Source organism: Rhinatrema bivittatum, chromosome 5 (assembly GCF_901001135.1).
Source record: "Rhinatrema bivittatum chromosome 5, aRhiBiv1.1, whole genome shotgun sequence".
Classification (NCBI taxonomy): Eukaryota; Metazoa; Chordata; class Amphibia; order Gymnophiona; family Rhinatrematidae; genus Rhinatrema; species Rhinatrema bivittatum.
The window spans coordinates 46,753,276-46,767,091 of NC_042619.1; the positions used below are offsets into that span (position 1 = coordinate 46,753,276).

Sequence of the window (13,816 nt, forward strand, 5' to 3'; positions counted from 1 at the left end):
CTATAGCTTCGCTAATCTAACGTGCAATTGAGGGCTTAGAAGCTGCCTGGCCCCTTCTATGGCCTTCCAAGAGGACAAAATCTGTCTTCCTGAATTCAGTGGTGATCTTTCAGTAACGTAGCAGCATCCTTCAGACATCTAGCAGACATCTAGCTGGCAAACAATCTCCTGCTTTGCCTAAAATTCCGACACCACCTTAGGTAAGAAAGATGGGTTGGGATGAATAATTAATCTGTCCTTGTAGAGCTCCCTACAGGACAAAGCCTTGATCTCTGAGACCCTTAAGGTGAGCATATTGCCACTAGAAAGACTGCCTTTAACGTGAGGTTCTTTAATGTCGCCTCTGCAAGTGGTTCAAAGGGTGTCTTGGACAAGGCCCTTGGGACCACATTAAGGTCCCATGAAGTTATTACCTGGTACGTCGGGAGCCGCATGCGTTTGACTTCCCTCAAGAAATGTGCTATGTCAGGGTGAGCCCTTAAGGAGCCTCCTTGCACCTGGCCCCTAGAACAGGCTAATGCTGCCACCTGCACTTTGATATCAGGGCTAACCCTTTCTTGAGGACATCCTGTAGGAACTGCAAGATTTCCTTTGTTTTGCTGTTTCTGAGAAGACTTTTCTTCCCATGCACCACGCTTCAAAAAACTTCCAGATCTACCATATGCCCAGAAGGTAGAGTATCTCCTAGATCTTAAGATAGCTACTACTGCCCTTGAATAGCCTTTTTATCCTAACCTGTCCCTCTCAAGAGGCAGGCTGTAAGATAATATGACTTTTCCCACTTGACTGGGCCCTGCCTGAGCAGGCTCTCGGCTTTCCCTAATTTAGAGGAGCATCCCTGCTCAGCTTCACTAGGTCCGAAAACCACGACCTTCAGGGCCAGTCTGGGGCCACCAGAATAATACAGGCCCTGTGACTTGCCGCTTTCCTCAGCACTCTTGCTATTAAAGGGCCATGGTAGAAATACATATAGCAGCTGGTCCACTGGCCCCGGTTGGACTAGGGCAACTATTCCTTTTCAACCCTGTTCCTGGTGCTTGCTGAAAGGTTTTTCTGCCTTGGTATTCCTTCCTGTTGCCATCAAATTCCATTCTGGCCTTCCCCACCTCCCTACCACTCTTGTGAATGCTTCTTCTGCTAACTCCCATTCTCCCTGGTCCAGAGAGTGCTGCTGAGGTAGTCTGCCTGCGTGTTTCTCCTTCCCTGTTATGTAACCTCCAGGTTCCCTTTTTTTTTTAATTTATGATTTCTATTGCATTCCTTGAAAAGTACAACATATTAATCATAACAAAACCCGTAGGTTGGAACATGAACAAGTAACAAGGATATGCTCAGCTCGTTAGTTGTTCTACTTCTTCCTCTAACTGCCAACTTCACACCCTCCTTGCCTGTTTATATAAGACACTGTTGTGGTGCTGTCGGAAAGGACTCTTACCAGTTTTGCTCTGACTCTGGGGCTTAGGTATTTGAGCACCAGCCTTACTGCTCTTAGCTCTATCAGGGTAGTTGAGGCCTCCCTCTCCTTGGCTGACCATCCGCCCTGCATCACCTGTACTTCGCAATGCACCCCCAGCCTAACCTACTGGCGTCTGTCGCTTAATGTCACCCAGTCCGGCGGAACTAAATTGACCTTTGCTAAAAAGTTGCTTTCTACTAGCCACCAATGTAGGCTGGCTCTGGCTTTGGAGGTGAGTCTGAGCATCTCTCCATAACTCCGTGCACCAGGGTTCCATCTCGAGAGCAATGCTCTCTGTAGTGGGTGTATATGAGCCTTTGCCCATGAGATCACCTCTATGGTCACTGCCATCAACCCCAACACCTGCACATAATCCTTTGCTGCCAGTCTCCTGGCCACTGCTAGCTTCCTTACCTGGTAAATCAGTTTGTCTGCCCTTTTCTGAATCAAAAACATCTTTGCCTGCTCAGTGTCTAACTGGGCCCCTGGTAAAGCAAATGTTGCTTTCCTGTAACAGGTGTTCTCACAGGACAGCAGGATGTTAGTCCTCACATATGGGTGACATTACAGGATGGAGCCCAATCACGGAACACTTTTGTCAAAGTTTCTAGAACTTTGACTGGCACCTACTGGGTATGCCCAGCATGGCACTAATCCTGCAGCCAGCAGGGGGTCCCTCTTCAGTCTTGTTTAAAGCTACAGGAAGTGCCGAAAAATAAAATAAGGAAACGTAACGAACCCAACACCGCGGGGCGGCGGGCGGGTTTTGGGAGGACTAACATCCCGCTGTCCTGTGAGAACACCTGTTACAGGTAAGCAACATTTGCTTTCTCACAGGACAAGCAGGATGGTAGTCCTCACATATGGGTGAGTACCGAGCTGAGGATGTCAGAGAAATGCACCAAATGTACCCAAGATGTACAATAGGCACAAAGACTGGGGTGGAATTTGGTAGAGGGCATCCTGAACCCTAACGGGCAGGCGGAAGGGTGTTGGTACATCAAGTTGTAAAAAGGTTTCACAAGACAGACTGGCCGAAGATGGAATCTTGTCTTCCGGCCTTGTCTAAGATATAGTGGGCTGTAAAGGTATGGAGAGAACTCCAGGTTGCCGCCCTGCAAATGTCAGGCAGCAGCACAGAGCGTAGGTGCGCTACTGAAGTCGCCATGGCCCTCACAGAGTGTGCTTTAACACGGTCTTGAAGTGGAATGCCTGCTTGCTGATAGCAAAAGGATATGCAGTCCGTTAACCAGGAGGAGAGAGTTTGCTTACCCACAGGATGCCCCAATTTGATGGACTGGAAAGAGGCAAACAAATGAGTACTTTTCCTGTGGGCAGCTGTACGGTCTAGATAGAAGGCTAGAGCCCGTTTGCAGTCAAGGGTATGCAGAGCCTGTTCTCCTGGATTGGAGTGGGGCCTGGGAAAAAAGGTAGGTAGTATAATGGATTGATTAATGTGAAACTCCGATACTACCTTAGGTACGAACTCAGGGTGAGTGCGGAGTACTGCCCGGTCCTGCAGAAGTTTAGTGTAAGGCAGACAGGTAACCAGGGCCTGTAACTCACTAACTCTGTGAGCAGATGTTATTGCCAATAGGAATATCACTTTCCATGTGAGAAAGCGAAGATCACAGGAATGGAGAGGCTCGAATGGTGGTTTCATGAGCCGATCTAAGACCAAATTAAGGTCCCAGGAATGGGCCGGAGGACACAGTGTAGGCTTGAGGTGAAGCAAACCTTTCAGAAAACGTGTTACGAGAGGTTGTACCGAAATAGGAATGTCCCCGACACCTTTATGGAAGGTGGCTACCGCACTGACATGCATTCTAATGGAGGATGTTTTTAGACCTGACTAACATGTCGCAAGAGATAGTCTAGAAACTTCGATGTGGAAAAGGTAAAGGGATCAAGGGATTGAGAAGAACACCATGACTTAAACCTGTTCCATTTGTAGAGGTAAGACTTTCTCGTGGAAGGCTTCCGCGAAGCAATCAGGACACGGGAAACTGGTTCCGAAAGGTTAAGTGGCTCAAGAATTAACCTTTCAACATCCAGGCCGTCAGGGCAAAGCTTGAAGACTGGGGTGGCATAGGCACCTGCCGTTCTGAGTGATCAGAAGTGGGTCCTGTCCCAAGGGAATGTGCCTGCGAATGGAGAGATCCTGAAGTATTGGATACCACACTTGGCAAGGACAGTGAGGTGCAATCAGGATCATGCATCCCTTGTCCTGACGTAACTTCACGAGAGTCTTCGAGAGAAATGGAAGGGAGGGAATGCATATAGGAGACTGGTTGCCATGAGAGGAAGAACGCATCTCTTGGCTGAGAGTGTTGGCTGAGGGTGAGAGCGCAAAAGTCCTCTACTTTGCAGTTTTGAGGTGACGCAAAGAGGTCTATGCGAGGATGACCCCAACGTTGGAATATTGAGTCCGCTACTGTGGGGTTGAGGGACCACTCGTGCGGATGGAAAGCACAACTTAGGTTGTCCGCCAACACATTGTCCACTCCCGGCAGATAGGTGGCCCTGAGGTACATCGAGTGGCAGAGGGCCTCCGCCCATATCTGTGCAGCTTCCTGACACAGTAGGTAGAAGTCCGTTCCTCCCTGTTTGTTGATGTACCACATGGCCAGCTGGTTGTCCGTCTGAATCAGGATGACCTGATTGGAAAGGCGATCCTGAAACACCCTGAGAGCATATCTGATTGCTCGCAGCTCCAGGAAATTGATTTGGTGTTTGGCTTCCTCTGGAGACCAAGTTCCTTGTGTTTGTAAATCGGAAACATGGGCTCCCCAGCCAAGGTTGGAAGCATCGGTGGTGAGAATTATTTGAGGGTCTGGAGCCTGGAAGGGCAGGCCTTGGAGGAGATTGATCTGATTTTTCCACCAGGCTAGAGACTGACGGAGTGAGTCGGTGATGTGGACAGTGGTTGATAGAGGTTGGACAGACTGAGTCCATTGTGACCTTAGACTCCACTGCATGACTCATGGCCAAGCGGGCCATTGGGGTAACCTGTACTGAGGATACCATGTGTCCCAGTAGGATGAGGAAGTGGCGTGCAGTCGTGCGGCGCTGAGACTGTAGCTGGTATGCTAGGGAGATGAGAGTGAGAGCTCGCTGTCGAGGCAGAAATGCCTTTGCCTGCAAGGTGTCCAAGTCTGCCCCTATGAATGATAAAGTTTGAGATGGGACTAAGCAGGATTTTTCGTAGTTGACGAGAAATCCTAGTGAAGTCAGAGTATGTAAAGTAAGACGTAGGGACGACAGAGCAGTTTGCTGAGTGGGAGCCCTGATCAACCAATCGTCTAGATAGGGGTAGACGTGAACACCTTGAGTCCTGAGGAAGGCTGCTACTACTACGAGGTACTTGGTGAAGACTCGTGGTGCAGATGCCAAGCTGAATGGGAGCACACGGTATTGATAAGTGCTTGGGGCCTACTAGAAATCTCAGAAACCTGCGATGAGATGGATTTATCGCAATGTGCGTGTATGCATCTTGGAGATCAAGAGAGCAGAGCCAGGCTACTCTTTGCAGAAGAGGAAGGAGGGAACCCAAGGTTACCATCTCGAACTTTTCTCGTTGGAGGTACTTGTTGACGGCACGTAGGTCCAGAAATGGACGAACGCCTCACAATTTTTTGGGGATAAGAAAGTACCAGGAATACAATCCTAGGCCTTGTTGAGTGTAAGGTACTGGTTCTATTGCTCTGGACTGGAGCTCCAGGAGTAGTGAGTGGTCGGATGTTATCCACGCCTGTAGAGGTGGGGAGTCCGGTGGAATGGAGAGAAAGTTCAGGCGATAACCTTGAGAGATTATGGTGAAGACCCACTGGTCCGAGGTGATTGTATGACACCTGTTTTTGAAATGGCATAATCGACCTCCCACTGGTATCTGAGGCAGTGGAAACTGGCTGCTGCTCTCTATGCAGGAGTCAAAAAACGGAAGCAGGGCCCGGCTGAGGGGCTGTTTGTGGCTTTTGTTTACGAGGTTGATGAGACTGGACTTTTTGGAAAGGTCTCATGGAAAGAGTCCTAGACTGTGGTGGATAGGACTTCTTTGGACGGAAGAATGACTTTTTAGTATCCTTCCTGAAAGGCTGTTTGGAGGAATACTCAGAGGGCATCAGAGAGAGCTGGCAAAAGGTCTCATGATGGTCCATGAGTTCCGCCACCGTCCGCTGAATCTGTTCCCCAAACAGATTGTCTCCTATGCAGGGCAGATCAGATAATCTGTCCTGTACTTCAGGGCACAAGTCCGAAGACTTAAGCCAGGCCCATCTTCTTGCCGAAATAGCAGTTGCAGATACCCTGGAAGCGGTGTCAAAGATATCATAAGAAGATCTTATTTCATGCTTCCCTGCCTCAAAACCCTTGTGTACTAGGGTTAGAAGTTGTTCCTGGAATTGTTGAGGCAGGGACTCTGCAAAATCCTGTATCTGCTTGAATAAGACCCTGTTGTACTGGGTCATATACAGCTGGAAGGAGACGATCCGAGAGATAAGCATTGATCCCTGGAAGACACGCCGGCCAATGGCATCCAGGAATTTCTGGTTCTTACCTGGGGAAAAGGAAGAGTGGGGTTTTGATCTTTTTGCCCTTTTTTGGGCAGATTCTACAACCACAGATTGGTGATCCAGCATGCCAGTGCTGCCACCTGTACCTTGATGGAGTTGAGGGACAGTCCTTTCTGAAGTCCGCTCTGTAGAAACTCCAGCATCACAGGAACTTTAAGCGAACGTGTCTTGATGTCGTGATCTTCGCACCAGGCTTCAAATATTCTCCAGATCCTTATGTATGTTAACGATGTGGAGAACTTGCGTGCTCGGAGAAGGAGGTCTATTACCGCTCCCGAGTATTCGCTCTTCTTCAGGTGAGCCCTCTCAATGGCCAGACCGTAAGAGAGAATTGAGCTGGGTCCTCGTGGAAGATCGGACCCTGTTGAAGCAGGTCCCTGAGAGGGGGCAGGGGTAGAGGGTTCCCTGCCAGCAGTCTTCTCATGTCTGCGTACCACGGTCTTCTTGGCCAATCCGGGGCCACCAGAAGAACTAGTCCCTTGTGTAGCTGTATCTTGTGAATGATTGCGCCCAAGAGGGGCCACGGCGGGAAGGCATATAGTAAAGTCCCCCGTGGCCAGGCCTGCACCAGGCCATCGATCCCTTGGGATTGTAGATCCCGCTTGCGGCTGAAATATCTGGGTACTTGGGCGTTGGTTCTGTTCGCCAGAAGGTCCATTTCCGGTGTTCCCCACCGGTTTACTATCATCCGGAAGACTGCGGGAGACAGCTTCCATTCTCCTGGGTCTAGACTTTCTCTGCTGAGGAAGTCCGCCGTGATGTTGTCCTTTCTGGCGATGTGGGCGGCGGAGATCTCCTGTAGATTTGCTTCCGCCCATGCCATCAGTGGGTTTATCTCCAGGGACACCTGTTGGCTTCTGGTTCCCCCTTGCCTGTTGATGTAGGCAACCGTTGTGGCGTTGTCGGACATCACCCTGACCGCTTTGCCTCGGAGTCTTTGGGCGAACCGCAGGCAAGCGAGTCTGACCGCCCGCGCTTCTAGGTGATTGATGTTCCATCCTGCCTCTTCTGTGTTCCACTGCCCTTGGGCGGTTAATTCCTCGCAGTGTGCTCCCCATCCCCGTAGGCTGGCATCTGTAGTTAGCAGAGTCCAGGTTGGGGATGATAGTCTTGAGCCTCTGTTCATGTGGCTGGGCTGCAGCCACCAGTGTAGTTTGGTCCGGACTGTGCCCGGGAGGGCTAAGCGTACGGTGTAGTTGTGCGACCGTGGGTTCCAACAGGACAGCAGTGAGTGTTGTAGAGGCCTCATGTGGGCCCTCGCCCAGGGGACCACTTCCAGTGTGGATGCCATCAGCCCTAGGGCCTGCAGGTAATCCCATGCCGTGGGGCGAGGGTCGCTCATCAAGGATTGCAACCGGTTCCACAGTTTTGACCTCCTTGTGGGAGTCAGGCTGACTTTGTCTTCCTTGGTGTCGAAGTGGACCCCCCAGGTACTCCAACGATTGTGAGGGCTGCAGGGAACTCTTGTTCGTGTTGACCACCCATCCGAGGCTCTCCAGTAGAGACTTGACTCTGTTGGTTGATTAGATGCTTTCCTCTGGTGACTTTGCCCTGATCAGCCAGTCGTCCAAGTAAGGATGTACGAGGACTCCTTCCTTCCGCAGTATTGCCGCAACTACCACTATCACCTTGGTGAACGTCCATGGTGCTGTTGCTAGCCCGAAGGGTAGGGCCCGGAACTGGTAGTGATGGCCCAGGATCTTGAAACGTAGGTAACGCTGGTGTTCCTGATGAATTGGGATGTGCAGGTACGCCTCCGACAGGTCCAGGGAGGTGAGGAACTCTCCTGGCTGTATTGCCTTTATTAAGGATCTCAGGGTTTCCATGCGGAAGCGGGGGACCTGCAGATATTTGTTTACGGATTTGAGGTCCAGGATTGGTCGGAACGTTCCCTCTTTCTTGGGAACGAGAAAATATATGGAATAATGACCAAAGTTTATCTCCTGAGGAGGTACCGGAGTTATGGCCTCGAGGCTCAGTAGCCTGGCCAGTGTAACTTCCACTGCCGCCTTTTTGGTGGGGTCATGGCAGGGGGACTCCACAAACTTGTTCCGGGGGGTGCGTATGAAGTCCAGGTAGTACCCTTCCCGGATGATGGCTAGGACCCACTTGTCCGAAGTTATCTCGACCCATCTTTGGTAGAATAGGGCCAGTCTGCCCCCAATGGCTTCCCTTGGATGGGTCGGCTGATTCTCACTGCGGAGCGCGGCCGGGCCCTGTGCCCAAGCTGTTTCCCCTCTTGTTTGGCTTGTTCCGAAAGGAATGGTTCCTGCCCAGAGGATGGGCGACTGGTAGCTGCTCCTGTATTGGTTGAAGCGCTGCGAGCTTCTGCCCCTGGAGGTTCTGGAAGGCTGTCGCTGGGCTCTCCTTGACTTGTCTTCCTGAAGGTGTGGTACTGGGGATTCGCCCCATTTGCCCGCCATCTTTTCTAAATCGCTGCCGAACAGAAGAGTTCCTTTGAAAAGCATCCTTGTGAGACGTGTTTTGGAAGATGGGTCGGCCGACCAGCTTCTGAGCCAGAGCTGTCTTCTGGTCGCCATCGCCGATGATACTCCTCTGGCCGCTGTGCGTACGAGGTCTGAGGCTGCGTCCGTTAGAAAGGATAGCGCTGGGTCCAGGATATCTCCCGGGGTGCCGTTCCTGGCCTGGGATAAGCAGGCACGTGTCACCATGGTGCAGCAGGCCGCAATCTGAAGAGACATAGCGGCCACGTCAAATGACTGTTTAAGCATGGCTTCTAGCCGCCGGTCATGTGTGTCCTTGAGTGCTACTCCTCCCTCTACCGGAATGGTGGTGCGCTTGGAGACTGCGCAGACCATGGCATCCACTCTAGGGCAAGCGAGCATATCTTTGGTTGCTAGATCCAGGGGGTACAAGCTGGCCAAGGCCCGCCCCCCTTTAAAGGCAGACTCTGGGGTGTTCCATTCCAGGTCAATTAGCTGTTGAGCGGCTCGCAAGAGCGGGAAGTGACGGGAGGTCTGTCGAAGGCCTTCCAGAAATGGGTTCTCCTCGGGATCCCCCTGGGTTTCTGAATCCGGAATCGCCAGTTCCACCAGGCATTAGGAGACCAGATCCGGGAGCTCCTCCCTTGTGAAGAACAGTCTCATGGTTCGGTGGGGTTCTGTCCCCAGGGGGAGTTCTCCTTCTTCTAGGGGTTCGACTTCTTCTGAGATGTCCATACCCCCGAAGGTGGGACTACTTGGCGGTAAGGGCCTATGCCTCGGTCTTGAGGGGCCTGGAGCATAAGGGTCTTCCTGCGACGTATGTGGTTGGTCCGCACGGGAATCCGTTTGCATTAGGACAAAGGCGTGGATCCCCTTGAAGAGTTCCACCCAAGAAATAGACGAGGAGTCCACATTGAGTGGCGCTGCTTCCCTGGGAGCCTCCGGCTGAGAGGGAGTCCCGCTGGGGGTTGCTAACTCCAGGGAGCCCCCTGAAGAGCTAGTCCCCGGCCCTGGGCGAGCCTGAGCCTGTGGTGGATCTCCCAGGGCCTCCTCGCATTGGATGCATAAGGCATCGGCTTCCTGGCTCTGGGCGGCCCTGAGGTGGCATGCTAAGCAGAGGCCTAGGGATCTTACTTCCATTATTGGAGGTGTCGAGGTTACCTGCGCGTACATGTTTCGTTCCGGAGCGCCTGGCCGCGTGCACGCAGTCGGGGTTTGTGCGCGTATCTGAGTGCTTAACCCGGGATGTGCATGCGGGTAGTTGAGTGCGCGTAGTCCGTGCGACCAGGACTTGCGCACGCCGCTTATGCGTCTAAGGGTTCTTGTGCGTATAACTTAAGCGCAGAAGTAGGTTTGTGCGCACAGGTAAATTTTGTGCGCTCAGCCGGACGGCGATGTGAACGGCGAGAATAAGGCCAAGATGGCGATGGCGACCATGCGGGCAAGATGGCGACTACCTCGGAGGGTCTCCACGTGGGAGGGCCCTTGGAAATGCCGGGGTCTGGCCCTGCTAGGGCGAATCAACCCGGTGGCGCTGGCTTCGGCCGATGGCCTGCGCTCGTCCTCAATCCTCGGAGACCGGCACAAGTAAAGATTTCTACCTTACCTTATCTTCGGCGCTTCCCGGTCTCGACCCGGGCGGTCTCCGGCTGCGGGGGGAGAGGGCAACTACCTTCACCGCCGCTTTTGAGGGTGCACTCGCTGCCTCTCAGCTGCGCCCGAACTCCTCTTCGCTCGGGGGCTGTAAGTCCTTGCCGCGATTTGGCCGCCAGACCGAGGCTGCCTCTATGCCGCGCCCGATCCTTCGGGGGCTAGGTCCCGCCGCGATTCGGCCGCTGGACCGAGGCTCACCTCTGAGGGATCACTGAAATCACCTCGGGAATCTCGACTGGGGGAGGGACCCGAGGGTATCACCGCAGGAGAGCGTCTTCAGTAGAATTTTCTTCTTTAAATTTGGTTCCAACGCTCTGAGCAGAGCGTGCAGATAGCTCCTAACTGCTATGGAGACGGAAAATACTGAGGATCTGCACTTCCTGCAGGGGTATATGTACTAGGGGCTGACGTCAGATTGAAATCTGATCCGTCTCCAACTGCTAGCACGAGTACACTATACCCATTGGTTCTGAGTCCATCTGCTACACGCTAGGAAAATACAATTTTATTTGGATATAAGACACGGAATTTGAGACTAATTTTTATTTGCATGGAAAATTCTTAAAATCATTTACATGAGTAACAAATGATTAAATAGAAGGCAGAAAATATATAGTGTGAAAACACTTGATGCCTATTATGACGGTCTTTTAATATACTGTGAGTTGCTGAAGTGGGGAGGACTATATGATTGGTAGAGAATGAAATTATAAAAAACATTCAACACAAGACCACATCATTTAATCTGTTGCTGAAATCCAAGTAGTGCGTTACAGCTGTGCACCATTTTATAGAGAAAACATTTCATATAACTAGTATGAAACTAGTTGAAATGAAAAAACTGAAATCTATTCAGGTAAGTTACAATGTATGATATACATGAATTTAATATTAAATACATACCTTGGTCTCTTAATTGTTTCCACAGGCTTTGGTGCCTGAATTATATGCTCCTCAAATTTAGGTTTCAGCTCAGCTAACTCAGTTTTTTCAGAGGCTGTCTTAACTTCAGGTTTAACTGGTTCACGAGGCTTTTCATTATTGTGCTTTCCTTTTGTACAGCCCTGCCAAGTGAAAATTTACTTTATACATTACTTGTGAATAAATGCCATAACTGATATTCCAAACCAAATCTGGAATTTCAAGTGTGTTACATTTAAAATAGTTGTATACTGCCAGTAATTAAAATGAACAGAAATACAAGTCCTTTAAGGAAAACTACATCTCAAGCACTGACAAAACCTCACAAGCAAACAGATAATGGCCCAAGGCGAAAGAGTACATTTCCCTTTTGCTGAATTTTTTTTTTGTTTTTGGGTGGCAGGGAAGGAGAATTAACCACCCAAGCTTGTCATTGGGTCAGGATCACGCATTCAAACAGTACTGTAATGGAAATATAACAAAGTCTATGCTGGAACCAAATATTCAGAGAAGATTTACTCTTGGAGGCTGTTTGGCTAATGCTCAGCACTACACTGAGCCTTGATGCACAAAACTTGGAAGGGTCTAGAACACTTGGCAGAACAAGAGATGGCAGTAGGAAGATCATGCAATGTTGGAAGTCTAACAAATTGACTCATATCAAGATTGCTTCTTCTATATCTTTCTTTCCATTGAAAAAGGTATATCCCTTGTGCATTATTTATAGCTTTGAGATATCTTGGGCACATTTGTTGTATCAGGCACATTTGGTTTGGGTTACTACCCCAAACCAAATGTGCCTGATACTTCACTTTCGATGCATATCCAGCATGGCTCTCTTCTTAAACAGCATGGGAGAAGAATAAACTGATACTTCAAGCATATCCAGCATAGCTCCCTGCTTCAACGGCAGGGGAGAAGAAAAACAACCAATAAGGGCTGTATAACATAGTCTGAGTAAAACAAATAAGCATGGGTGTAGCTTGCTTATTGCGGCGGTTACTACCCCTAACTTATCAAGCTAGATATTTCACTTGGATGCAGCTCCATCACTGCTTTCTACATTAATGGTGGGGGTGGAAGGGAAATAGAACCAAGAGCTAAGAGAAACAGATAAGTATGAGAGAAAAAAGTGTGTGAAGCTTGCTGGGCAGACTGGGTGGGCCGTTTGGTCTTCTTCTGCCGTCATTTCTATGTTTCTATGTTTCTATATCTGAATATCTAACATATCCCCTGTCTCTCCTCTAGGGTACACATATTTAGGTCCCTAAGTTATAACATGGCTTTTTGTGCAGACTCTACACCATTTTGGTAGCCATTCTATGGAACACCTCCGCTCTATCTATATCCTTCAGAACTGAACAGGTGAGGTCTCGGCAATAGCATGTACAGAAGCATTACCACTTTCTCCTTCCTACTAGTTATGCATCTCCCTATGCACCCGAACATTTCTCTGACTTTGGTCACTTCCTTGTTGCACTATTTTGTAGAGGTGTGCATACATTTTTTTTTCGGCCCCATTTCATTTTTGGTTCAGATGTGGGCCATTTTGGTCCACCCCCAGATTGGAAATTTATTTTCGTTGCCAATTTCATCCAAAAAAAAAAAAAAAAAAAAGCTCCAACCCTTCAAATTTAAATTAACTACAATGCCCCCCCCCCCCCCCCAAGACTCACTGAAAGTTCCTGGTGGTCCAACAGGGGGCCCAGGAGCAATCTCCCGCTCTCAGGCCGTCTGCTGCCAGTAATCAAAATGGCACCGGCAGCCCTTTGCCCTTACCTTGTGACAGAGGCTACCGGTGCCGTTCCTACAATGTGACAGGGGCCGGCCAATGGCACCGGTAGCCCCTGTCACATGGTAAGGGCAAAGGGCCGCCGGAACCACTTTGATTACTGGCAGCAGACGGTCCGAGAGCAGGAGATTGCTCCCGGGACTACCAGGGACATTGGGGGAGTCGGGGAGAGGGGGGGTGTATTTAATAAAACTTGAAGGATTGGGGCGGGTTTGGGGTGATTTGGGTTTTTGTTTTGTTTTGTTTTTAAATTAGATATGCCCTTCCCCTCTCCCAAAAAAAAGGACAACCACACGAAATTGAGGGTTTTCCTTTTGGGGTTTTTTTACTTCCCAAAATGCAACAAAATGGGAAATAAACTACAATATTTCCTATTTAATTGCAAACGACTGCACATCTCTAGTATCCTCAAATGATCACCCAGAGACCTCCCATTCTGTGAACAAGAGTATCTCACCCCCTCCCTTCATCATGTACCTTTCCCTTGGATTTCTGCACCCCAAAAGCATTTTTTCGCACTGGAACTTTGTTTCTAAGTACTTGACCACACCTTGAACTCTCAGATCACTTCTCATTCTATTTCCTCATGGGGTCCACTCAGCTGCATATCTTAATGTCATCTTCCAGTAGGTAAAACTTTTTAAATCCTTCTGTAACACTGCTTTAACATTGACCAGATCCCTGAAGTACTTTACTCATCCCATTCCCTTCTCTCAGAGTGAACTCCATTTACCCTTTATCACTCAACTCATTTCTTTTTTTAATATTTTATTTTTATTAGAATTTTATAAATTTACATACCAAGAAAATACTCGACAAAGAACAATGAAGTAACATCATTATCAAAATCATAAAATGAAACACATATTATATCCATCTATATCATTACTCTATACTTCAATGTTAAAGATCTTCAATTTTAACTAACTATTATGGACCCTACACTCCAGTCTACAAGGTATACATAAAGTAAAGAAAT

At 49.4% G+C, this 13,816-nt stretch overlaps 1 protein-coding gene across 2 annotated transcripts in view; it reads right to left on the bottom strand.

The window, feature by feature from the left end:
* Positions 1-13,816, bottom strand: part of CHORDC1 (cysteine and histidine rich domain containing 1) — a 160,060-nt gene that overhangs the window by 93,045 nt on the left and 53,199 nt on the right. For both annotated transcript variants that reach the window (XR_003856844.1, XM_029602299.1), the window contains exon 4: positions 11,028-11,188. Coding sequence is in view for 1 of the 2 variants with exons in the window: in XM_029602299.1 (XP_029458159.1) it covers positions 11,028-11,188 (161 nt within the window). In the remaining variant the exon portion in view is untranslated. The remainder of the gene's footprint in view (positions 1-11,027; positions 11,189-13,816) is intronic.